The 26,835-nt window shown below is 51.9% G+C and overlaps 2 protein-coding genes across 3 annotated transcripts in view; both read left to right on the top strand.

The window, feature by feature from the left end:
• Nucleotides 1-5,491, top strand: part of NF1 (neurofibromin 1) — a 267,108-nt gene extending 261,617 nt beyond the window's left edge. Inside the window, 1 exon segment of the mRNA XM_021067460.1 lies at nt 1,633-5,491. Within this exon segment, the coding sequence (XP_020923119.1) occupies nt 1,633-1,775 (143 nt within the window). The 3' untranslated portion in view covers nt 1,776-5,491.
• The window catches only part of RAB11FIP4 (RAB11 family interacting protein 4), a 113,478-nt gene continuing 104,996 nt past the window's right edge, over nt 18,354-26,835 (top strand). For both annotated transcript variants that reach the window (XM_003131748.5, XM_005669074.3), the window contains exon 1: nt 18,354-18,549. In XM_003131748.5, the coding sequence (XP_003131796.1) occupies nt 18,391-18,549 (159 nt within the window). In that variant the 5' untranslated portion in view covers nt 18,354-18,390. The remainder of the gene's footprint in view (nt 18,550-26,835) is intronic.

Here is a 26,835-nt window from a genome sequence, read left to right as displayed (position 1 = left end):
TGAATTCAAGGTAGAATCCAAACAGAGGGTTTGTGGCACCTAGAAGGAGGTTATCACGAATCCATTTCCTGTTCATGAACCAACAAAGAGATGCATGGGTCTATGTACATTTTCAAAAACATAAATACTTTTTTACTTGAAATACTACTTTTTGTCCAAAAATAGAAATTTTTCCATTCTCAAATTTACTGTTTAAAATTCAAATGGTACACATAAGAGTAAGTAAGGGTAAGTAAAAATTAAAATCACATCATCCAGAGAGAACTTAGTTTGGCAGATGTTTTCCCAGCCTTTCTTTCTGTATCAGTAAATATCAATCAGTACTTTACTTTTTTTTTTTTTTTTTTTTTTTGTCTTTTTGCTATTTCTTTGGGCCGCTCCCGCAGCATATGGAGGTTCCCAGGCTAGGGGTCGAATCGGAGCTGTAGTCCCCGGCCTACACCAGAGCCACAGCAACGCAGGATCCGAGCTGCGTCTGCAACCTACACCACAGCTCATGGCAACGCCGGATCGTTAACCCACTGAGCAAGGGCAGGGACCGAACCCGCAACCTCATGGTTCCTAGTCGGATTCGTTAACCACTGCGCCACGACGGGAACTCCTTTTTTTTTTTTTTTTTAGTACTTTACATTTTGATACAAATTGCTGAAATGCTTTTTGCTTTCCAATGGTAGTCATGCCAAAGGTGGGTATAATCAGTCGAAGTATGTTATTGAAGTGTAACAACAGCACACAGATCATAAATCGGCAACCTAATGAACTCTTAGGAAGTAAGCCTCCCTAAACACCCAGCACCCAGACCAAGAAACAGAACATTTCCGTTACCCAAGAACCTACCCACCCTCATGCCCCCCTTCAGTCCCTGCTTCCCCAGGATAAAAACCTGTCTTAAGTGTAATCTTTACGCATCTGATGGGCAAAAAATATTTCGCTTTTGCTTCTGGTTACTTTTATGAAGTTATTAATTAGATTATTTATAAAAATAACATTGTAGGGCCAGTTTGGGGGGAGGTTGTTAACCTCCACCATGAGAAAAAGAAATGGCATCTCTTTAAGATGCTGAACAAAAAGACTTGCCAGAGTTGAAAAGAAGGTCAAAGCAATGATTCTGTGGTATGACCTTTGTGATACATTATTTTCTGAGTTCTTTTGGAATAGGCACTATGACTTAAAAAATAAAAAGCATCTGCCATTCTTTGAAATGACACATTATCATACCTTCTGCAACTACAGAGTGTATTCCGTGTATAGACGCCAGTAAGGCTATGTGGCTAGAAGCTGACCTCTGCTGGAAAACTCTGGTGTGCTTTGGAGGAAGGTGTTCTAGTCTTCCTTGGTGGCTGCTAGTCTTTTCATTAAGCTCAAGCCTGCCTGCCTCTAGCTTCTTCTTGCAATCTTTCTGCATTTTTTTTTTCTTATGCTGTTTTTCTGCTCTGATAGCAAATTTTGCTTAACAAAGAATGAGGTTTTCTGTGTGACAAGATCTTCATAAACACTCTAGCAGTTGACTATTAAAATGAAATAATGCAAAAATAATACACCAGGTTGTATCTCGTCTACAAATCATGAGATTCAATCCTGGAACTTAATACCAGAGGATGGCGGGTAACAGGCTGCTCTGTGTCTCTCCAGGAATCGACAAGGAGAACGTTGAACTCTCTCCCACCACTGGGCACTGCAACAGTGGACGAACTCGCCATGGATCCGCAAGCCAAGTGCAGAAGCAAAGAAGTGCTGGCAGTTTCAAACGTACTAGCATTAAGAAGATCGTGTGAAGCTTTCTTTTCTTCCTTTTTCAAACAGACGTAACTGATACGGGCTCTTCACTAGTGACCCCTCACCACCGTGCTGTGATGCTGCACTTCATGTTTTACGATGAGCCCATCCAGTCTGCCATGTTGCCAGATGATCAACTCTTGGAAACATTGCCTAAATTTAATGCTGCTTTTTTCTTTTTTCCTTCTACTCTCGGTGTGTCTGGTTTAAGCAAGTGTTCAGAACAACTGCAAAGAAAGTGGGAGGTCAGGACACTTGAACTGAGAACATCCCAGTTGTAAGAGAGGATGGATTCTTGAATACTGCTACTACTGGCCAGCTATGAAAGCCATTTGCACAGAGCTCTGCCTTCTATGTTTTCCCCTTCTTCATCATACAAAGTAAAGTGTTAGTCTTATTTACACACTTTTCAAGGTAGAAGTTTATGGGAGAAATAATATTATAACCCCAGTATGTTTAATCTGACTTTTAGCTGTGGACTTTTTTTTACCTTACAAAACTGAAGAACCATAGAGGTCAAGCCTCAGTGACTTCACACCATAAAGCCACAGGCAAGGTACTTGGGCGGGGGGCGGGGGGGGGGGGAATTTAGTATTTTGTAGTGGGTTCTTAAGCACTACTAACACTTGAGTATTAGCAATAATTACAGGAAAATATGCGTAACCACATATATCTTAACATTACCAAATTAAAGAGATGAGTTCTGAGGCCTTATCCAAACTCAGTCATCCAAACTAGGTTATATTTTTCTCCAGTTGATTATCTTTTAATCTTTAAATATGCTAAAAGTTTTTTTCTTTTTGTAAGCCAGAACTATACTAAGTATAGTAATTATACATTTTCCCCTTACTCCTCTTTCCTGAATAATTCTGAGCAGGGTAATCAGTGAACAAAGTGTTGAATATTGTTCCTAGAAGGTAATTTTCGTAGATGGTTGCATTAGCTCCATAGCAAAATGGAATGGTACGTGACTATTTAGAGTAGCTGATGCTTTTATTTTGTTTAATAATTTTCCCGGAAACATAGAGTATGGTGTATATTATCAAAAATTTTTTGATAAGATGTATTTTAAATGTCTTGTAATCTTTCCTTTCCCCTCCAAAAAAATCAGGAATCTCTTTAGCAAAAACATTTGGGTTCTATAGGATAGAATTACATTTAATCACTGTGAAAAGACTGGTCGGCCTGCATTCGTATGACAATAGGGGACCTTAAGAGTTGCTGCTATCCTGGATGGTATGGATTATCATGGCATTGGAACTTCCATAGTAATGCAGATCCAGTTTCTTGGTGGTACCTGCAGTGTGCAAAATGATTTGACTTCAGTGACTATATTAGTATCTGGTGTTCCAATTAGGACTAAAGTATATTTATTACAAGAAGATATTACCCCTTTATTCCCGGGTTCCCTTTATACATGAAGATGAAATGGCTTGGGGAGGGAAAAAGAAACCTAGGGGAGGGGAAGTATCCTGAAGTGCTATCTCATGAGTGGATTTCAGTAAATTAAATTCCACAGCTAAATCAATAAATAATGGTACATTTAAATGTTCTGATTTTAATAATATAACACGTTTCACATTTATCCACACAGTAACCATGTAATATGTTAATGTAAATAAAATTGCTTTTGATATTCAGAAATAACAAGAATTTAATTTTTTTTAATTTGTTTACAGTCCTGGGAAAAGTAGGAACCATTTGCCAAAATAAAAGGAAAACACCTTAGTATTAGTAGTTATTTTGCCGTTAAATTGTTAGAAAATACTGAAGACAGGTGCAATTAACTAAACTTTTGTTTTTAGCCATTGTAGAGGCTGCATTAGAGTAGAATGTTTATAACAACAGAGCAGCTAAGATGATAAGGAAGTAAGACTAGTGCTGAGTTGAGAAATGGGTCATTAACACCCTGTGCCAAGGATGCCAAGCTGCCGGTGAGGCCTGCGTCCCCCCCCCGTAACCCAGTGCTTCTGGGTGGGTATCACAACTTCCCGGCTCCAATTTTGGTTCCATGTTTTTCCCTCTTTGTTGGTTGCTTTGGTGCAGTGACAGTGGGTATGTTATGCTGTTTTCCTTCTCTCATCAAAAGAGAGGAATTTCCAAAAGTTTATTGTTAAAAATATTGACCTTTCCATAAACAGGTTTTCCAAGGTATGCTATTTCTTAAATTTATTCATTATTTCCCTCTAGTATAATGAATGGGATGAATTCACTTGAAGTATCTCATGAAATGATGTATGTTGCACAAATAAAAATTGAACCTCTTTTGAACTGCAGAAATACTTTTGACCAGTACATCTTGGGAATTTGAAAATTAAGATTTACTTTGTCAGGAGTTCCTGTCATGGCTCAGTGGTAATGAACCCGACTTGTATCCATGAGGACATGGGTTCAATCCCTGGCTTCACTCAGTGGGCTGAGTATCTGGCGTTGCTGTGAGCTGTGGTGTAGGCTGGCAGCTGTAGCTCCGATTTGACCCCTATCCTGGGAACTTCCATATGCCACAGGTGTGGCCCTAAAAAGACAAAAAAAAGATTTACCTTGTTAAAAGAACTTCCAACTTTTTTGAAAAGTCGAGCTTTCCAAGTAACTAAAATGAACATAAGATAAATCTCCCACCAATGTGCTTCCCCTGAGAAAGGAAGCTCTCTTTTAGGCCTCGTGCCTATAACCTGCACAGGAAATTCTGAAGGTCAGAGCAGGTTGCCCATTTGGCATAGTCTGATGTAAATTCTATAAAGTAATTCGTTTTGGGTTTGTGAATGTTTCCCCTGACTTTTTAAAAAGGAGCACATTAATTTATCACGTCTCTTTGTCTCGCATGAGCTCCCTGTTGTGTCACCGCCCAGCCCCACGGGTGTGCCCTTGTTTGCCAGCCTTGAGACCCAGTTCTCCAGCTTTGGGGGAAGTGGCGAATGCTCTGTCCTTCATCCCCTGGACACCTGTTCCATACTGAGCGTCGGCTCTGTGTAGAGCCCGGGCTAGACGCTGAGGACACCACAGAGAATGGCCAGCTGCCACCCCCGTGAACCGATGTCCTGGGGAGACAGACTATAAGCGAGCCATCTTCCCCGCTGAGTGGGTTTTAGAGTGAATTTGGTTTTGGCTTTCTGTTTTTTGGTTTTGTTTTTACATCCCACCCCCGCCCCAGGCATAATGAGGCATGTCTTATTCGATGTTATGCAATGGACCTATACAAAAATTCACTCTTAGTGTCCGCCACAATTTTTTTTAATGCAGTATATTCACCTGTAAATAGTTTGTGTAAAATTTGACAGAAAAGTATATTTACTACACTGTAAATACATGTGATGATATATTGTATTATTTTGCTTTTTTGTAAAGCAGTTAGTTGCTGTACATGGATAACAAACAAAAATTTGATTATTCTCGTGTTAGTATTGTTAACTTCTTCCTGCGACTGCGTTCCATCATTTAAAGAAAATGCTGTGTATTGTGAACTTCCATTGTATATGATAACTTCCTCTCTTTTCCATTGGGGCCCAAACTTCGGCAGTTCCCTTGTCTGCAGTCTTGTTACTATTGTAAGCAGTTGTACGCCAGCAGGAGAATTACTGCCCAACAGACAAGACCCATCGTTGCAGGGGGAAACTGTAGACATCCATTTCAGATCACTGTTGCTCCCATCCCATTTTCCTCCCTGTGTATGTACTCCTCCCCCTTTTTTAAAGTAAAATGTAAATTCAACCTGCTGTAAGACGTGGGGAGTTATTTAATTTCTTCACATACATCAGCTCTGTTTTCTCGCTTCCGCCCATTCCTCCCTGATCTCCCTCTCTCTCAAGGATGTCTTGAGTTCTCCTCATTCCATCCTCCCCATCCCCCACCCCCGCCATGGGAAGGACCCTTCTACTTCCAGAATCTCTCTAAACTAAAAGTCAGATAATTTTGGTGAAATGTGTATGGTAGAACAAAGTTTTCCTTGAGCCTCTTAAGGTCTCTGGCTGGGTCTGAAGACTAAACCGCTAAAGATAGCTTAATAGGAGAAAGGCATACGCATGTACTTCATGTAAATTTCACATGACCCAGGAGCCTTCATAAAGAGATGAAGCCCCAAAGAAACAGTTCAACCTGAGCATTTCTCTCCTAGGTTTGATGACCAGTGGGCGTTCGTGTAGGAATATGACAGGCAGAGGCTATGAGGTAAGTGCAGTAAAAGGGGGACCTAGCAGGGCCTCTTGCAGTTCTCAGAGCCCCTCTGTCCTGTCTGCAGAGATAAGGGTGCTCCTTTCCTCCAGGGTCCGGGAGGGCACCTCTCAAGTGAAGGTGTTATGACCAGTTTCAGGAGAGGAGGACTGGGGGGGAGCTGTCAGAGAAACCTTCTTGCTGGTTCCATCTTCTCAGGCTCCTTCAAAGTGCCATGTTTTGAGATTGCATGTCCCCAACTGCACCGGATGCTTTTTAGGGTCTGCCAAACAGAGGTGGCTGTTCTCTGGGTCAGGCGAACGAGTTCTTTTAAAGTGAGCAGTAAGTCAGAAAGGCCAGGACACCCCAAGATGAACCCGAGGGCGTGTGTTAGGACCCCACAATTCTCTCCAGCTTCTCAGCTCTCCCCAACAGGTATGTATAAACACAGTCAAATGCTTTCCCGGCCCCGCTGCCGTGAGTTTTACGATTTTGTTTACCCCATTGTGTGGGCCACATCCAGATGGAGAAAGAATGCAGCCTAGACCCTGTGGGCCGGCCAGAGCTGATCCTTACGAGAGCAGCAGTGTCTGGTTTATTAGGCAGAGGGCTAGAAAGACTGTGAAGCAGGTAGCTGCAGGTCTGAGGCAAGCGCTGGTCTGTTGATGGGAAGACTGGGAAGGCAGAGGACCCTCATCTGGAGCCTGGCTAGCACTCTGGGCCCACATCTCCCAGGGAGGGTGTGCGCACTCTGGGAAGGGGGTCCTGGGAGGGAGGGAGAGTGTGTGTGTGTGTGTTTAAAGCTTGAAGTGAGTTTCCTGGGCACCCAGGCTTAAAGATCACTGGAGTAGAGATTTGAAAATTCAAGTAAAATTGACCCTAGAACAACAGAGTTTGATCTAAGACAGTCTCTATTTACAGTACTTATGGTCCATGGTTGGTTGAATTCAGGGACGAAGAAGAGCAGCAGAGGCAGAGGGGGCCAGCTATAAATTATACACCGCCTTGTTGGTTAAGTGTGCCGAAAATAGCTCTTTGCCCTCCATCCTAAGGCATCATAGTCAAAGTGGGAATGCTTTTGGGTAATGATGGTCTGGCTTACACCTCTGTGGTCTAGGGATTAGACCACGAGCTCCTTAAAAACGGATGATACCATCCACCGTTCATGGGCCCCTGCGCCCCATGTTTTGCCTGCAGTTTTGTTTTCTGGGTCAGTCTCAGGCTAGTCTAGCAGTTTTGAACTGTCTAGCCAGAAAAGTCAGTTGCCAAGGGCGGTTGGGAAGGGCTTGAAAGGTGCTGGAGGGATAGTAAAAACTTAACCTGCAGCGAAGAACTAGCATGGCGGTGTTCCTCTTTTTCCAGAAAGCCCCTGGTGGCCAGCCTCGGACACTCTCACCCCCAGTTCTCCCTTGGTTTCTATCCGTGAATCTTAGCCTGTGTGCTGCAGGTCAGAACAGCTTCCGGCACCGTGATATCTGAACTCTCTCGAGGGCAGTTGCCTTGAGTAATCCGCTTAGAAGCTCTGTGTTCATACTGAGTGACTTCCACTTCAGACCCTTTTAGCTGCTAATTTAAAAGAAACCCTTTTGCAATGTTGAGTATGTTTCTATAAGTATTGGGCCACACTACAGGAGCGTAGTCCCCATTGATGTGAATCTCACATTTTGTTCTTTTAAAAGTACTGGCTGGTCATAAGTAGAAATTTCATAATGTGGAATTATTTTAATAGATTTAGCTTTTTTAAGTAACTTCTGAAAATCCATTTATACCTTGTAGTAAATATGCACACACACACACAATCACACGTACGTTACACATGCATATGTATGCATATTTAAAGTTTACAAGGAAGTTTCATACTTTACTTAAATTGGGCCAGATTACCTTTATCCTTTCTATATTATCCCAAAAGGTAGTACTGCGAAATTTTTCTAGGTCCTTTGCCAGGTGTTTATGCTGAGTCCAGTTAGTCTTGATAAAGAGAAGCCTGCAGGGTTCCCGAGTTCAGAACTTCCCCCATAGGGACCACTTCCTCCATAGAAAAGAGGGAAGGCACTCTAGACGCCTAATAGGGCCCTTTCCTGGTCAGAAGTTCAAAGAGCATTGCCCAACCTAAACATGTTTAAGAAAAGAAAATGCAGGGGTAGCGTCAAGTGCTTTATTCGTTTGTTCAAAGAAACATTTTCAGTTATAATTGTGCCAAGCCCTTTGCCAGGCATCACAGATGCCCAAAAAAAGGGAGAAGAACAAAGGTTGGCCACCACCCTCTGTGAGCTCACAATTTAGTGCAGGAAACTGCTACCTAACCAGGGAGCACAGTAGATCGGTGACTGGCAGGGTTGGTGACTGAGGAGTTGGGTCCTGAAAAATGACTAACAGGTGTGTCCAGGTAGATATGTCCCCTGAGCAGCCGCAAATAGAACTGTGGAGCCTTGACTGTGTAGGGGGTACCTGAGGCTGGGGACGACCTGGCCCAGAGCACCTGCAGCCCCGGAGTGTCCAGGCAGAAAGTGGTGCACCAGGAAGGATCCTGAATCGTTCTGTTCTTATTTTCCTCCTTTCTTTTGTCCCACTTTGGGAAATGCTCCTGATTTTGTACGTTGAAAAACTCCAGAGGAGTGCCCTTTGTGGCTCAGCAGTTAATGAATCCGACGAGGATCCATGAGGTTGCAGTTTTGATCCCTGGCCTCGCTCAGTGGGTTAAGGATCCAACATTGCTGTGGCTGTGGTGTAGGCTAGCAGCTGTGGCTCCAATCGGACCCCTAGCCTGGGAACCTCCATATACCTTGAGTGTGGCCCTAAAAAGCAAACAAACAAACAGACAAAAACCTCCATAAAGACATGCCTTAGCCCCGGAGAGCAAAAATAAGGATGCTCTCTCAGATATGGTTAATTTTTGCTTATTTGTCTATGTTTTATCACCTTTTTACATTGAGCATTATTACTTTAAAAACAAAAGTCAAACTGTTTTTAAGAGGTGAAGATAATGCTGACTTTCAGTTCTGCCGAAAAGGTAATCGTAACAGTGGGAGTCATTCAGCTATTAAATTAACGACTACCATCCTTTGGCTGCTTTTGACCTTAGTCTTGATCCTTTTATCAAAAGGTTGCCTTTTGCCTAATTTAGAATCCAGGGAGCTGGGTTTGTTTCCTTCCCCAGGGGCATAGTTGCATACCTGGTTTAGAGCTCACCCGTAACTCCCTGGACCCCAAGAGAGCGCACTGGCCGCCACCAACCCCTCACCGTGACTTTATTCATCCTGCTCACAGTGTACAGTCTTTCAAGGTTGACGAGGCTGACTGCAAACGGTGCTTGGCCTCACGAAGCTCTTGGGCTGTCGAGGGGCCCATACATTTACGTAGTTGTGTGCATGACCTCATGGGGGTGTGGCACTGACTGCGGTCCTGTCATCTTAGCTCCTAGGGCTTCCGGGCGCTGGCTCCCCATCCTCCCTCTGCTCTTAGGGGCGCTTCCTTCACCCCACCTCTCCACCCTCAGCTCTTTACACTGAAACTGTGTTCCTGAACTTTCTCACCATTACCACTATGTGGAGGTGATTCAGGTTCACCGTCACCACTTCGCCGCCTCCTCCCCTCTGGACTTGGACGCCCCCCACCCCTGCTCACCGCCCCCCACCCCTCGCCCTGCCCCGTGGCACTTCACATCTGAACAGGATTTCCAGTTCCTTTCCTTCTGGGCTCCTGCCTTGGCCAGTGGCACCACTATCCCCAACAATGCATCTGAGCTAGAAACCCGAGAATTATCCTTAATTCCTTCCCACTTCCCACCCACCCCCACCACCACATTAGATGGTCGGCAGAATGTACCAATTGCAGCTTCTGAAGTTCCTTCGCCATCTCCAGCACCACGCCGACCGTTCAGGGGCCCGGCTCATTAGCCTGTCCATGAGGGTCCTCTAACGTGACCCACTGGGCCCTGTGTACCACACTCCACCCCATCTTGGGCAGGCAGGGCTTACTTCAAAGGCTTCCTTCTCTCCACCAACACATAGATGAAGTCCAAGGTCTTTGTCGGGATACACAAGGCCAGCACCTGACCCCTACCTGCCTTTTTAACCCCATCTCCCATTCCAACCCAGTCTAGCTCCGGCCATTCCAAGCTCTTCAGCTGGAAGGGCAAGCACTGGGATGAAGGACCATTCCATGTGTCACCTAGATGTCCTCCGTCCCCTCCTTCCTCTGCTCTTGTTTTTAACCTGACTACCCCACCCACCCACCCCAACACATGGCCTGGTACTTCCTACCCACCAAAGAACCCATTTGTACAAAACTTTACCAGTGGCTATACAGGGAGGCACAGAGGGGGTTTTCAACCCACAGCAACACCTTACAAATCCTCCTACAGACGTGGCATCTTTAGGGCCCATCACTGCCTGGGAGGGACGGTTTCTTCCTTGTTGGCCTCTGCACATGTGTGTGTGTGCACAGCCCTAGCTTTGGTGGCTTCTCTTGCGGCAATTCATATCTCTCAACACGAATCTTGCAAATAGGATGTTTTATCTCCTTGGATCTCACAATGGATGCTTTTGGAGCGGGGGGGAGCCTACCTTGTCCTCTGAGAGACCCCTCCTCATCCCTTGAGAACCCCCCTCAAAGCCCATCTCCAGCAAGACTTTCACGTTGGGCCTTTCTCACTGCTCCCTCAGCAGCTTCTAGCTGTCCTGGGGTAGGGGGTGAGCGCTGTGGGTTGTTGGCTGACTCCTGATCAATCTCACCCCAGACTCCTGAGCAGGCAGGGGAGGAGGAGTCTGTGAAACAACTTATGTCCCTGGTGCCTTCCCCTGGGCCTGGCTCTTATGTGGTCCTCAAATCCAGGTGGCATTCGTCATTAACTCCTGTCTAGACATCGTGTGCCAGGAAAAAAAAAAGTCACTACCATTTGCATCCAGGATGGTGCTGGGGAGAGGCCTAGAGTTCCCTAGGACTTCCCTAAAACCCTAGAAAGTGAGCTCCATGAAGGCGGAGAAGTTTTCCATTTTGTTCGCTCATGTGTCGCCAGAGCCTGGAACAGGTCTTGGCACATAGATGCACAATCCCTATTTGTCAAGAGAAAGAGTCTAAAGAAATGCTGCTTAAAACCGCCCCCTGAACAGCAGGGGGCGCAGGGGAACCAGGCCTGCCTCCAGGGAGGCGGATGGCGGGAACCACAGAGCCCGCTCAGCTGCTTTGCTTTTGCTGGGCGGTTGCCCTGCTTGAGCCCCCTCTAAACATTCCACCCCAGTCTGTTCCCAAGAAGCCTGTGGAGTCCCTGACCCCCAGGTGACCGTTCTGCGCATCATTCCTGTTGGTGAGGTTCCCAGCGGGAAGACCCTGGCCTCGGCACTGCTAAACTCAGTGATCCCGGCGGATCCCTAAACACCCAGCCACCCCCACCCTCTCCCCACCACGCACCTCTAGCCCCATCCCAGAGGAGTATTCAGCAGGACTGGGACCCCCAGATTTCTGTTTTCTTTCATTTGTAGGCCTCTTGGGTGGGGGTGGCAGAATTGGCATCCTGGGCTTTAGGTTAACGCCTGAGATTCTACGCCAGTCGCCCACCTGCCCCGTGGCCTCTGTGCAGAAAGCAGCATTAATGGAAGTCAGGAGGCCACTTTGGTGGGGGTCCTAACTCTGCCACCAAAAAGCTTTGTGCTCTTGGAGGAGTGAGTTTGGATCAGACAACAGTGTTGGGAGAAGGGCATCTCCCATCCCAGCAGACGGTCTGTGGCTCTGAAGATCAGGCCTTTGGGGAAACGGGATCCCTCCTCCTGTGTCAGTCAGGGTGGGCCCCCTGCCTCTCAGTAACAGGTGGCCCCTACCCCACCCCGACCTCCCCTTTATTCTGTGACCCAGACAGACAAGCAGCATCTGTCTGGGACAGGAGACATGGAGAACCACACATTGGCTCATAAGTCTGGCAGGAAGTGACATTTCCCCCATGTTTCACTGTCCAAAGCAAGTCACAGTGGCCAGTTCTGAGTGGCATAGGGCAGACTCCTGGAGGACCCCCTGGAGGAAGGGGCAGGTCAGGAGGAAGTGGGGGGGGCTGTAAAAATTGGCAACACAACAACACCATCTGCCATTGTCCAGGTATTGAGCCCCCCCCACCCCGCCCCCGTGTGGCAAGGTCTCAACTCCAAGACAATGACCAGTATTTGTGTGAGAATAAAACTCATGGAAGGTGATGAGCCAGGCCCTGTGGGAAGATGCAGATACTAGACCTTATTTCATCTTTATAACCCTATGAGGTCGATGTGGCTATCCCATTCTACAGACAAGAACATCGAAACCACGTCATTCAAAAGGTTAAACCACTTGGTCAAGGTCACATGGACGTGGACCCCAAACCTTCCGAATGTGAAACCTGTGCTCTTAGCCTCCCCCGACATACCTCCCACAAGAAGCAGAAAAATCCAGAGGGGCCCACCAGGTGCCCAGCAATACAGAGTCAATGCCAGCCTGCTGGGGGCAGAGGAAGTCAGGGTGTGGCATCCGCTTACCCTAACTAGGCCGCGTCCCGGCATGGCAGACGCAAGGAGCCTGTGCATTCTGAGACCTGCCTGCCACACTGACAGGTCCCTGGGGCTCCTAAGTTTTCGGTCAGACTCCCCAGTAAAGGCACACGGATGCTCTGATCAGGCCTCCCGGGTGGGGGTTTGGGGGAGGGACAGTTTTCACTCTGTGAAGAAGAGAGACACTGGTGCTGTCAGGAGATGAAAACCAGGCCCTACAAAAAGGGGACACCTGGAGCCAGACACCTGGATTCAAGTCCTGGCTCCCACACACCCTGGTTGTGTGACCTTGGGCAAATTCCCCAACACCCTTAGGCCCGTGTCCTTCACCTTAAGTCAGCGGTAGCAGAGCATCTCTGGGGCTGATGGAGACAACAGAGTTGGTTCCTGGAAAGCCCTTGGCACAGTGCCTGGCCTGAGCAGGGGCAGGAAGGGCATCCCCCCAGGAGAGGAAAGTAGAGATGGGTCCCAGGAGCCACGGGTCCTCCTCAGCTGGTTCGCCCTAGAAGATGGGCCCCAAATGGTAAAATGGCAAATGGCATGGAATCATGCTAGAGTTGGGGGACGAGAGCACAGCCCTAACACTGATGCCAACTCTCCCTCCTTGGTCTGGGAGTGATGCCTTCAGTCCTGAGGTCCCTGGGAGCAGAGATGCAGAGGGCCTGGTGTCCCAGCTGGGGAAGGGGAGCAGGTGTGCAGGGCGCCCCGATCATCAGGAAAGCCCTCTAGGAGAGTCCGCACGGAGTCTGTAAGAGCTGAGCAGTGAGGGCAGCTCACTCAGGGAAGGCTTCTTGGAGGAGGTGGCATTTGAAGGATGGCAGTGGGGGTGGGGAGGACTTCAGGGGCAAAGGGAACGGCTTGCACCAGACAGGCCAGGCATTCCATCGATCGACTCCACGTGAGTCACTGTGTCGGAGCCAAGGCCCACGTCACGCCACACCTGGGATATAGTAAGTGCTCAATAAACGTGTAAGTGAGCATGGAGGCAGCGTTCCTGTTCTGTCTTACAGAAGAGAGGGCGCAGACTGGGACCAGACTGTAACCGAGGATTCTGGTGTTTCTTTTTAGCAGAAGGGGCGAGCAGGAGAAGAGCTGATCCAAGTGGACCCCCAGTAGGTGAGACCGAGGCCTGAGTCCGCTTCCCAAACCATGAACAGCCCCCGCCAGAAGTCACTCCTACGGGCCGTTTCTGAGGCTGACGAAAGGCTGGGGGCCTAGTTGGGGTGACTAAGTATGGTTTTGCTATTTTTCTTAGAATTCTAGAAGGTATATTAGTGGTCAGATGGTCCTGTTCCCTTTTGAGGGTCTGAGAAGGCTGTGGGTGGGCACCCACAGTGACTGAAACCCCAGCTTCCCGGGTACCCCTCCCAACAAGGATGGGGTCTCAAGATGCCCCGCTCACCCTGGAAGTGCCCCAATCCTGCCAGGGTCCTTCCCCCACCCCCAGGGCCATGCTGCTGCTGCTGCCTCTGCGGACAGGCCAGGCAGGCGCATGCATTCACACCTGCTTCCTCCCCTCCAGAGCGATAATTATTCATGGTTAAAAAAAACCAAAAAACAAAAAAACAGTAGCAGGTTGTGAGCAAGAAGGAACCGTGACTCCTGCCCTATTTCCACACCACACAGACGATGAACTCAAGGGGATGACAATCAGAAAGGCCTCCTCGGCTTGTTCTCAGCCTCTCCATCGGAACACACGTCATCACCACCAGGCGCCAGGTACAGGCTGGGCACCGTGCCGGCCACGTTCCACTCGTTTTCTCACGTAAAGCCTGCAGGACCGCCGCAGGTAGGGACCACAATCCCTGCCTTGCAGAGAGGGATACTGGGGCCCAGAGAGGTGAACCTGGTCAGACTCAAAGGGCTGAATCAGCGGCAGACCTCAGAGCCCGGCTCAGCTGTTTTGGATTCCAAAGCCTGGCTCTAAATAGCCTGGAACAGGCTCTGCGTGGTGTTCATAGCATCTATCTCAGTTTCCCGCGGCTGCTGTAACAAACTACCCCAGACTTTGGAGGCTTTAAAGCAACAGCCACAGACCCAGATCTGGAGGCCAGAAGCCTGAGATCAAGGTTGGGCAGGGCCTCTCCGGAGGCTCCAGGAGGGACCCCCCCGTCCTCGCCTCCTCTAGCTTCTGGGAGCTGCCGGCCGTCTTGGCGCATGGCCGGGTCCCTCCGACCTCTGCCCCCCGTGGCCGCATCATCTTCTCTTGGTTGTGTCAAATCTGCCTCTGCCTCCTTCTCATGAGGACAACGAACCCATCCAGCTAACCCAGGAGATGCTCCTCTCCTCCAGAGCCTTAACTTCACCACCCCTGCAGTGTCTTTTCCCAAGAAGGTTCCTTTCCAGGCCCCAGGAATTAGGACGCGGTGTCTTCAGAGAAGCCCTTTTCCAGTTTCCCACACCATGTATGCCTGTTCCTTCCAGAACGTATTCCTTCGTAGATCTTTTTTTTTTTTTTTTTTTTTTTTTGCTATTTCCTGGGCTGCTCCCGCGGCATATGGAGGTTCCCAGGCTAGGGGTTGAATCGGAGCTGTAGCCACCAGCCTACGCCAGAGCCACAGCAACGCAGGATCCGAGCCGCATCTGCAACCTACACCACAGCTCACGGCAACACCGGATGGTTAACCCACTGAGCAAGGCCAGGGACCAAACCCGCAACCTCATGGTTCCTAGTTGGATTCGTTAACCACGGCACCACGACGGGAACTCCTCCTTCGTAGATCTTAACTGTGTGTCCTGGGCACTGGGCTAGGAGCCAGGAGCTAGAACATCAAAGAGAAGTGACACCGTCCCCGCCCTCATGGACAGGTGCTCACTGTGTGAACTTTCACACTGACTTCCCATGTGCTCTGGTGATAAATAACAGGAGTGCGAGACAGCAGGACAGTCACGACAGCTGACGCCACCTACACATTAACTCCCCTGACCCTCACTGTGGCCTTATCCCCACCTGTGGCTCTGCAGTCTGTACCTGTCCCTGCCCAGAGGGCTTCCGGAGCACAAGGGCAAGACCGTCAAGGGGACGGAGGGTGTGGTCGGGGAAGGCTGCCTGTAGGAGGTGCCATTTCCGTGGAATCTGGAGGGGTGAGAGGTGGCCAGAGGAGGTGGGATGGGGGGAGGGTAGGGAAAAGGAGGTGCCCCAGGAAGAGGAGGGCAGGAGGGAGCTGAGAGGCTCCTGGAGAGACAGAGAGGTGAGGAGAGACAGGGGTTAGGGAAGGCTCCCCTGAGGAAGGGGCTTTTGAGTTTGGTGTGATCCTGTCTTTTGGGTGAAGAACCACAGGTCTAGTTGTGAGCTTCAGGTTCAGTTTACCTGGGACTTGTTCATGCTCAGATCTGAGGCCCCCACCTCTGCCAGCTGAGGCCCGTGAGCTCCCCTGGTCTCCTCTTTTGGGGTCTTGATGCCAGGGAGAGCTGGGAGAGCCATCTCTGCAGCTCCCAATAGAGGGTGCCCCAGCCCCGCCATCTCCCTTCTGTCCTGAGTCTCTTCGGTGGAAGAAGATGGGTTCGAGCTGACTTTGGAGGGATGAACACGAGGGTGGCAGGGGAAGCCCCCAGCTTCCGCTGCCTTCCTCCCACCAGTGGGCTTGCTGGCCCTCCAGCAGCCAGCTCCCCTGCTCCCCCAGGCTCCCCGTGAGTCTCTTCCTCCACTTCCTCCTCCCTTTCACGGGGCAGGTGGACAGGGAAGGAATGGCGGACCCTTTGCATTCATTAGCTCTAAACTTCGGGGCTCCTCACGAAAGGTACTATTGTTATCTCCAATGTGCAGATGAAACTGAGGCTTAAAAATGTTAGTATCTTGGAGTTTCCATTGTGGCTCATGGGTTAAGGACCCGACGTCTCTGTGAGGATGCAGGCTCCATCCCTGGCCTTACCCAGTGGGTTAAGGATCTGGCATTGCCGCAAGCTGTGACGTAGGTGGGTTAAGGATCTGGCGTTGCCGTGAGCTGTGGTATATATAGGTCGCAGACCTGGGTCGGATCCCGTGTTGCTGGGGCTCTGGCGCAGGCCTGCGGCTACAGCTCCAATTAGACCCCTAGCCTCAGAATTTCCATATGCTGCGGGTGTGGCCCTAGAAAAGACAAAAAAAAAAAAAAAAAAAAAAAAAAAAAGATTACAAATCTCTCTTTCCAAGAGATACTCTCAGAGGAATTAAACTATCAAAGGGGAAATGGCAGACAGGGGCCAGCTTTACCCCTGGAGCTGGGGCTGGAAAGAAGGGAGCCTGGCCCAATATCAGAGAAGCCGCATGGCAACCCCTGAGCAGGATATAGTCACAGATGAGCAGGGAGATCAGAGGGGGAAACTGAGGTCCAGGGAAGAGAAGCCACACAGCCCATGCGCAGAACTGGGCCCACCCCAGGCTCCCTGTCTGGATCTGTAACACTGCTCTCGGCTCCTGCAAATGATGGGGCCGGGCCCCATCTCCTCTGGGCAAGGGCTTCCTCTGGACTCACCCTTGGTCAAGAACAAGAAGTAACTAAGGCACATCGTGCCTTGGAGGGTTTCCCAACATGTGTGGGCATAGGGAGAGGGAGAGTTGGGGGAAAAGGGCAGCCTACTAAAGAATGATAAAACAAGTAGGCATCTGGAGGAAGGGACCAGATGTCAAGCTAACAGGTGAGATGGAGTGCCATGAAGGAAGACTTCCTGGAGGAGGAAAACTCTCACCTGAGCTGGAAAGCGTAAGTGAGGGGTGGGCTCAGCCAAGACCTCTATTCGGATTGTGTACAACTGGTGCCACAAGGGCCTGGCATGCTAAGCAACTAGGAAAAGGGAGGAGAGGAGGGCCAGGCCAGATTCTGCAGAGCCCCAGGGATGAGGGGAGGGTGGGCTGGGCTGAGAGAGGAGCTGGAGTGGAGGATCAGCTGAGCACGATGGGGAGGAGGCTAAGGTCCAGGCCTAGAGGGTGCCACCAGCCCCCAGGGCCAAGACTCTGTTCCGCTTTCATCTTGAGTCCAGGGCTGCAAGGGCTGCAAGGGCTGCAAGAGAGAGTGAGAGTGGGAACCCCGGGGAAGGGAGGGAACCTCCCCAAGGCGCTGGTGGCCCTGGCCCTTGTTTTCCCTTCCTCCTCCATGCTCTCCTCTTTGCCGACCCCGTCCCAAGGTCCCTGCTGCCGTTTTCTGCGCCCTTCCCCAGTCTGGAACTGGTCCAGAGTTCTGTTGGGAGGCCTGTGTGGGCCTAAGCCTGGAAACTCTTCTTTCCGGGGTAGCACAGAGAAGGTTAGAAGTAGGGAGTCAAGATCCATCCAGCCACAGACTGGCTAGGAATCCTGACCCAGCCTCCCATGGGCTGTGTGGCCCAGGGGAAGTAATCCAACCTCTCTGAGTCGAGTCTCAGCTGTCACAGCCCAACACGCCAATACGGGAACCCCCCACGACATGGTGCTCAGACTGCGAGGTACCCGCAAAGGGCGCGGTAAGCGGGCAGGCATGGGCCGCGGGTGGGGAGGCCCGAGGTTGGGTGAGAGGCGGCTGGCCCGCAGCGAGGGTAGTGGGGGCTCGGGCCTCCTCGAAGACGCCTCCGCGAAGGGGCGGGGCCTTCGGGCAGCCCTGGATTTCCGGGCGTGGGTCGCATCCCCCGGCTGCCAGCTTCCCAGGGGTCGGGACGAGCTCGGAGCCGCCGCCGAGGGACCCCGAGTCCCAGGGAGGCGGCGGGGCCGCGCGGGCGGCCGCCCTCGGAGGCGCGCGGCTCCTTTTGTCTGCAGCCTCCGCCTCCCCCTCCCCCGCCCGCCCCGAGCCGCGGGGCTGCGGCGCCGCTGCTGACACCGCTCGGCCGCTACCGCCGCCGCCGCCGCCGCCGCCGCCGCCGCCGCCGCGGCCGGGCGGAGGCTGCGCGTCGCAGCGCCGGGCGGAGGGCGCACGGCGATGGCGGCGGCGGCGGCGGCGGCGGCGCGGAGCCAGCGGGCGCTGCGGGCGCGGCGGGCGCAGGGCTCGGGCTAGCTGCGGGGCCGGCCCGGATGGCGGGCGGCGCAGGCTGGGCGGGCGCCCCCGCGGCTCTGCTGCGCTCCGTGCGCCGCCTGCGCGAGGTGTTCGAGGTGTGCGGCCGCGACCCCGACGGCTTCCTGCGCGTGGAGCGCGTCGCGGCGCTCGGACTGCGCTTCGGCCAGGGCGAGGAGGTAAGGGCCCGCGGCCGGCGCGCCTGCGCCCGCTCCCCCTCCCCGGCTTCCCGGCCGTTTCACCTGTCCGCTCCCAGCCCCCGGTGGCGGCCGCACCCGGGAAGGGATCCCAGCCGCGCTGAGGACCCCGAGCCCTGGTGCACCCTCGCCCTGTCGGACCCTCGCCTTCCACCCTGAGCGCCCGTGCTGCGAGCGTCACGCGTCACGCCCCGGGCGGCTTCTCTGCCCGCCTTCCCTCCCCGGGCCGTGCGGGCCCCTCCGACCTCTCGGCAGCCCACTGGGTGTTTGGGAGGGGACGGAGCCGCCAGATCCCGGCCCCGGGACCCCCGCCCCTTCCTGCCCTGCGGGGACCAAGACGCAGAGGTCTGTGTGCGGGAATTCCAGGATGCGATGGGGAGGCTCGCGCCCCACGGGTCCTGGCCCAGGGGAGAAGAGGACAACTCGGGCGCTCTGCCGCCTCGGGCCCCTTGACTGCACCTAGAACACAGAGGAAGGTGTCTGCTTGCGGCCTTTCTGGATTCTCGGCCCAGCGCCTGGTGACCCCATGCGGGCTCTGATGGGCAGGCCTGGCTGGCAACTGGCTATGTCGGCTGCGGCAAGGCTGCCGGTGCCAAGCTGGGGAGCGCAGCTGAGCAGGGTTTGCAGGGGTGGGTCCGCGTGGATTTGGGGGAAAGCATGAGCTATGTTGGTTGTTAGCAGGGGTGAAATCAGAGAGGGTGCGTGCTGCCAGTGCGGTGGGCAGAGGAATATCGACAAATGCCCCAGAGATCTGTGTCCTTTCATGCCAGGGGCACAGGGACTTGTGGCTTTGTCTGAGGGGGAGGGCAAGGCACGCACCTGGCCGGAGAGCATCCCAGCCCTCCTGCTGCTGCCCACTCTGAACTGATCAGGGGAGAAGCCCTGAGGCCACCTGAGGCCCCAGGCTCTGCATGGGCATTGGCTGACATTCTGTTTCAGGGACAGCTGGGACCTAGCATTCCAGAACATGGGAGAAGCCAGGGCATGGCCGAGTTGGATCCGTGCCTCCTGGTCACCTGGCAAGGGGGAGAAGAGAGATAATCATCTCACATGGCCCCTGGGCATGGCCAGAACCTGGGAGTCCCTGGGAGCTGTAGGTGGAAGAGGGTGAGGCAGGTGTCAAGTTTGAGAATTCAGGTAGCCCATCCCCGGAGGCTCACTGCTGTAGCCATTTTGAAGCCCACCCTGCCCCTCTGTTGGGATTTGCTCAGGGCCATTTCCTTCCCCCTCAGAGGCTGGGCAAGTTCTCCCTGATGGGAGTCAGGCTGAGCAGACCCAGGCATGGTGAGAGCCCCAGCTCCTTCCCCTCAGGGACACAGGATGCAAGGAGAAGCAGCCACCTGCTCCAGCTGGAGCTGGAGTTTGGAACCGCAGTCTCAGTGGTGGGCAGGGCTTCCCGGCAGGCTCTGGCAGGAGGCCATGTGGGCTGAGTTTGCGCCCCAAGCAAGCCCCACCACCGTACCCCTGAGCTGGACAGCTCCTCTCGTTAGAAGCTTCTTCGTTCACTCTGGAGCCAAACCTGCTTATCAGTTAGTCATCTTGGTTCTGCACAGGGGCTCGTGTGAGTCGCTCTTCTACGTGGCAGTCTTTAAATATTCGAAACCAGCACTCCTGTCCCCTTCCCACTCAGTTCTTCCAATCTGCCCTTCTCTAGGCCAGTACCGCCCCCCACCCCCACCTCCTTAAACCCTAAGCTATTTCTATACAATCCGGGCCCAAACCTCTGGTTTCCAGCCCTGAAGTGGCCATCAACTAATTGTGTCACAGAGTTTTCCTAGTAGTATCGTAGAAGGGTTTCAGACCAGCAGAACCCCGGGAACTGGTCCAACCCCAACACCTCTCACACATTAGATGGCTCAGGGCGAGGCTGCCTTTTGAGGGGTGCACTCATATTAAGTTTCTGGCCACCAAAACCCCTGGGGATCTCTCTTAGTAACCTCAGCCAAGCCAGGATTCTTCTCCTTCCTGAAAGAGGGTCAGTGATTCTTTTCTTTTTAAAGCATAATCTTCTATCACCGCAGAAGCGGTTGGCATGCACTAAGGGAAATTAGAAATCTAGATGAGCAAAAATAAAAGTACTGACACCTTGGTCACATCCTTCCAGAGCCGTTTCTGTGCTTATATGTAGATTTTCTCCATAAAATGAGGTCATGCTGTGCATACTGTTTTGTAACCTGATTTTTTTTTCTCCCAGTAAATGATCAGCACTTTTCTGCTTCAGTCAATTCGCATTTAATATGCACACCTTATTCAGTTTTCCTTATTTGGCCCCAAAATGTCGCTCTTCACTGTTTTGTTCAGTCTCCTCACGAGAACTGCACCATGCCTCCAGTTGTCCTGACCTTTAGGTCTCTCTTACTTTAATGAAATGCTTCTTTTTTTTTTTTGTAGTTTTCATAATCCTGACTTGTTGACGAGATCAGGCCTATTGTCAGTAATTTCTTGGATCTAAATCTGTTACCTGGACCTTGTTCATGTTAAATTTCATCTTGTTCATTTCATCCCATTGAAACAGACAGTAGACGTTGCAGTCCTACCTCTGTCACTGTCAGATGCTGGGCTTCCTGCAGGTTGGAGAAGCGGATGCTTTGTGTCTCCATCGGCAAGGCTGGCTGTAAACCCAGGGCAGGACCACGGACAGAGCCTAGTAGGGGCCGCTCTGCTCACACTATGTCATTGACGAGACCCACAGAAACACATTTTTCAGCCCTGCTCACTAGGTACCATATTCACACAGGGACTACAAGATAGGAAGGCCATTTCAAAATGCTGTGTTTTCTGAAAGTGTCTATTTCATGTATTTACAAATCATGTGGAGACCTTGATTTCCTGGTCCCCTGGTGCTCTAGGGTGGAAAACCCTTATTCATTAGATACGGGGCTCAGTGATTTGGTCCGTGCTGATTACCCACATTTTATCAATTGCACCCAGAATACCAGGGATGCCAGAATCAAATGCCTTGCAAAAAAATCAAAATATTCTCGGTGGCAAAGTGTAAAACAAATACCCACGAGGCCATATTGATATCAATAAGTGATTTAAGAAATGAATCAATAAGTACTGGAAAGTCTCCCATACAGAAGAAAATTGAAATAATTTCTGTAGGTTCTTCTCCATCAAGGAGGTGGAGCATCACTACCCACCCCGTAAGTGTCAGCTGTGCACAGTGACTGCCCTCTAAAGAGCACAGCGTGGAAAGAGGCGGAAAGGGCAGCGTTATGGTGGAGAAGCCTGACACATGCTGCCTCTGCCAGCTGATCACGCTCAGCCGCAGCCGTGATCGGTCATGGAAGCGGTATGTACCCTTCACGGTGCTGCTCCCTGTGATCAGAGAGCCACTTCACCACTGTGATCTCCTTTGCAAAACCCATCGCCCCAGTCTAGTCGTGAGAAAACATCACACAAATTCCAACCAAGGAACATGCTACAGAACACCCGCTTGGCCCTCCTGAAATTTGTCAAGGTCCTCAGAACGAAGGAAGTTCTGAGAAACTGTCCCAGCCAAGTGGAGCCTAAGGAGACATGACATCTCTATGTGATGTGGTGTCCTGGGTGGGATCCTGGAACAGGAAGAGGATATTAGGCAAAAACTAAGGAAGTCTCAATCAAGTTCAGCCTTCAGTTAATAATAATGTCATGTATGGATTAGATTGATCTCTGATATTCCCTTAATTTTTTTTTTCCTTTTTTTTTTTTTTGGCTGTGCCCATGGCATGTGGAAGTTCCTGGGCCAGGGATCAAAACCGTGCCACAGTGGCGACCTGAGCTGCTGCAGTGACAACACTGGATCCTTAACCTGCTGCACCACAGGAGAACTCCTGATATTCCCCCAATTCATTGACGTAGGAATCACAGTAGAAAAGAGAAGACAAAGGAGTTCCTGTTGTGGCTTAGTGGATTAAGAGCCCGACTATTATCCATGAGGATGCGGGTTCGATTCCTGGCCTTGCTCAGTGGGTTAAGGATCCGGCATTGCTGCAAGCTGCAGCATAGGTCTCAGATGCAGCTCGGATCCCATGTTGTTGCAGCTGTGGGGTAGCCCAGCAGCTGTGGCTCTGATTTGACCCCTAGCCTGGGAACCTCCATATGCTGCAGGTGCCGCTTGAAAAAGAAAAAGACAAAAAGAAAGAAAAAGGGAAGTCAAGGAAATGTGATGAAAACACGAGTTATGTGTGAGAGACGAAGCTTGATGTTTTCAAGACCGTAGGTGGGGGTGGGGGTAGACAGCGCTGTCCCAGCCCTGAAGGCCTGGACTGCTTAGAACCAGGAGCAGGACCGCTGCAGCGAGTATGAGAAATGATGTGCCAGTGCCCTGAACCCCTGTTGACTTCCGCTGTCTTGCTTTTGTTTCTAACCTCTCTAGGCCTTTGTTTCCTCATCCATAAAATGGGGGCAATAGCAGTTCCTGTTCCTTGAATTATCGTGGGGCTGTTGTGGGGCTTGAGTGAGTTAATCCACGTCAGGTATTCAGTATCTGCACAGGGTAGGCATGCTCTCAGAATTGCTGCTCTTATTTATTTATTTATTTTTGTAAACGCAACCATCTTTAAGAGGCTCTTCTGGGCTCAGGGGTTCTTGGGGGTTGAGGTCAAGATCTGCAAATGGGAGTTCCTGTCCTGGCGCAGCGGAAACGAATCTGACTGGCATCCATGAGGACGCAGGTTCGATCCCTGGCCCTGCTCAGTGGGTTAAGGATCCGCCATTGCCGTGAGCGGTGGTGTAGGTCACGACGCGGCTCGGATCTGGCGTTGCTGTGGCTGTGGTATAGGCCAGCGGCTACAGCTGATTTGACCCCTAGCCTGGGAACCTCCATATGCTGCGGGTGCGGCCCTAAAAAAAAAGATGGGGAAGAAAAAGATCTGCACACAGCCCCTGGTGCTCTCAGCCCAACCTCCATGTCCAGCTCTGAGCTTCCAGCCTCTCCTGCGTCTAGGGGTGGAAGACGTTGGCAGCAACCGGAGGTACCTTGGGCCTCATCCCTGGGAAACGTATTCTTCTCCCTTCCCCAGTCTGAAAACCACCATTCTGGCTAGAAAAGGGGATTCACAAGTAGTTGAGTGGTGTCTGTGTCTCTGCCACCCGTTAACCCTGTACCATTTCTGAGCAGTGGCCAGTCCTTCCTGCTGGGAATCTCAGGATGTTGCTAATTATTTGGGGCAGTAACTCACTGGAGCCCACCTGGTCCGTGATTTCCTCCCTTCTTAGCAGGTGCTGGAAGCAGCTGGGGCACCGGGCTTCCTTGTTCACGGTGAGCAGATGAGATAAGGCTTCAGACTGGGCTCCCTTAGTCCCCATGTCCCCTCTGGACTAACGACTGCCACGGGGGAGCTGCTGGCGCTGCCTGGCTTCCTCCTGTGTTTGAACTGGCAAAGGGGTTAAGGTGCTAGAATGGGCCAGCACTCATCAGGAGCCAGTCCTGGGGATGCTAGGGGCAGGGGATCCCTGAACGAAAGCCAGGTTCTGCTCAGAAGAGAAGGGGAGGGGATGCTGGGGAAGAAGCAGTGGGTATGCCTACATCTGTGGCTGGAGGTGGGGAGGTGATGGGGGAGGGGCTAGAGAGGAAGGCGGGGCCAGATCATGAAAGGCTCAGAGGTTCTCTAGACGCTGGGAAAGTCGGGGCAGCAGGATCAGCTGTGTGCTTGAGAACAGAGGCTGAGTCCAGGAGGGGACTGTGACACCTGGTTGGAGGGGAAGAGGGTCCTGACTTGGGTGGTGGCAGGGGGTGTGGAACAGACAGGGTCCTAGAAGGCCAGCGAAGCCCAACGCGTCACTCCTGGCAGGTGGAGCGAAAGGCTCTGTTGGAGAACAGGTCTCCTCTAAGTGCCCGGCTCTTAACAGGACATGGTACCACATGACACCCAGCAGCATCCTCGGTCCTCTGGCTGCCCACATCCCCATTTGGCTGTGCTGGGAGGAGGAGTGTGTACAGAGTCCAGGAGGCCTGGTCCATCTTGGCAGAAAACCTCCACTCAGCCTGAATGCATGTGCAAAACCTCTCTGGGCTATAGTTTCATTCCCAAGACACCGGATCTAGGAGTCCCTGTCGTGGCTCGGCAGAAATGAATCTGACTAGCATCCCTGAGGATGCGGGTTCAATCCCTGGCCTCACTTAGTGGGTTAAGGATCCGGCGTTCCCGTGAGCTGTGGTAGGTTGAAGACACGGCTGGGATTGGCGTTGCAGTGGCTGTGGTGTCGGCTGGTGGCTACAGCTCCGATTTGACCCCCAGCCTGGGAACCTCCATATGCCATGGGAAGCGGCCCTACAAAGATAAAAAATAAATAAGTAAAAAGGACACCAGGATCTAGATCAGGAGTACTTTGGTGGAGGGCGGTGTGGTCTGTGGCCCCCTTTGTTGAGACATACATCAGGGGTAGGTCAGGCCGTGCCCTCGGAGGGGTGTCAGTGGATAGAGACTCTTAAAGCATAGATGAGCTCCCGGTGGGTGCCGGCCATTCACTCTGTGAAGAAGAATTTATCTGCCTTTTACAGGTAGACGGTGAAAGGCACAGAGTCACCAGGCTGGGCAGGCAGATCAGCTGTCAGATCTGGCCTTGACTCTGAGGCCCCAAATTTCCCCTGCACCTGGAAGAGAACCAAAGAAGAAAAAAGGAGAAAGGAGATGGGCTGGTGGTGAAAGCAGGGCAGAGCGAGGAGTGCCTCATCGGTGCTGAGGGCTGAGGAGGCAGCGCCCGGAGGGAGGCTGGACCCCAGGATCCCCCTGGCTGGGGGGATGGGGTGGGTTGGGGAGCCAGGAACATGGTGGGTGGGGGGAGAAACCAGTCCCCCTTCCATAGGCCAGGGCCCCACCGCCACCTGCACGGGGCAACCCTGCCCTGGAGGGCAGTGCAGATCTGGGGCTGGTGCAGCCCCCAAGTGCCTGGCAGGTCCCCCCAAGTGCCCCACCCCACATTACTTTGTGCAGACAGGAACATCCATGTTCACCAGCCTGTGTGTCTGGGATTGCAGGGGGTTTGCCCCAGCCCTGGAGTGCGGAGTGGTGGGGGCTCCTCTGCCTCCTGCTGCAGTGGTCCCTTTGGCCCACCCAGCGGTTGTCCCCACCCCTGGGCCCTGAGCGGTGCCTCCAGGTTGAGCGCAGAAGGCAGGCAGACAGCTGGCTGGGGCTGACAGAGCTGGGTGAGCCAGATCCGGGTGGGATGGAAGGGACATGCCTGCTGGCCTGGAAACACGATGTCATGCCTGGGTGAACTGCCACCGCATGATTGGGTCAGTGCCCTGAAATGTTTATACAGCGGTCTTAATGGAAATGCTTTTTGTACTTGGTTGTTGTCTTAGTACATGTTTCCAGGATTTAATTTTTTTTTTCTTTTCTTTTCTTTTTGGCTGCACCCGTGGCATGTGGAAGTTCCCAGGCCAGGGATCGACCCGTGCTAAAGCAGTGACCCAAGCCGCTGCAGTGATGATGCTGGATCCTTAACCCAGTGTGCCACAGGGAAACTCCTTAAAATTTTTTTTACATTAAATTTTACATTCCTGCCATATGCCAAAACTCTGGGAATTAGGAGTAGCCTAGAGCTTACCTGGGGGTGGGACTGGGAAAGAGACAGGCAAAGGAGCAGGAGTTCCTGTGGGGGGAGTAAGGTACCAGGAAGAAGCAGAAAGTACTGAAACAAAGATTTTTGCAGGAGTTCCCCTTATGGTGCAGTGGTTAACGAACCCGACTAGTATCCATGAGGGCTCGGGGTTGATCCCTGGCCTTGGCTTAGTGGGTTAAGGATCCAGTGTTGCTATGAGCTGTGGTGTAGGTTGCAGACACAGCTCGGATCTGGCGTGGCTGTGGCTGTGGTGTAGGCTGGCAGCTGCAGCTCCAATTCAACCCCTAGCCTGGGACCTCCGTATGCCGCGGGTACTGCCCTAAAAAGACAAAAAAAAATTTTTTTTTTTTTGCCCTTGGAATGACCATGGACGGACATTTAAGTGGAGCCTGGAGCGAAGTGGGGGGCTGCTCCTTGCAGAGATCTGGGGCGCCTGACCCAGCAGAGCCAGGCGGGGCCCTGTGAGGCCCATGAGCAGTGAGGGGAGGGCAGGGCTGAGCCGGGAGACCAGTGGGGAGGCTATCAGGTAACTGGGTGAGACTGGCCGGAGACCTGGCTCTGGGGCGCAGCGGCGAAGATGTGGCTGGATTTGGATAGGAGAGCCCGTTGGATGTGAGTGTGAGAGGAACTGGGAGAATTTGGAGGCTACATTTGCTGTGGGGGGAGGACTGAGGCAGCAGGAAGGTTGGCCTGTGGAACCTGAGATGCACCTGT

Source organism: Sus scrofa, chromosome 12 (assembly GCF_000003025.6).
Source record: "Sus scrofa isolate TJ Tabasco breed Duroc chromosome 12, Sscrofa11.1, whole genome shotgun sequence".
Classification (NCBI taxonomy): domain Eukaryota; kingdom Metazoa; phylum Chordata; class Mammalia; order Artiodactyla; family Suidae; genus Sus; species Sus scrofa.
Note: the sequence above shows the minus strand (reverse complement) of the source record. Positions and strands in the feature narration are given on the sequence as shown.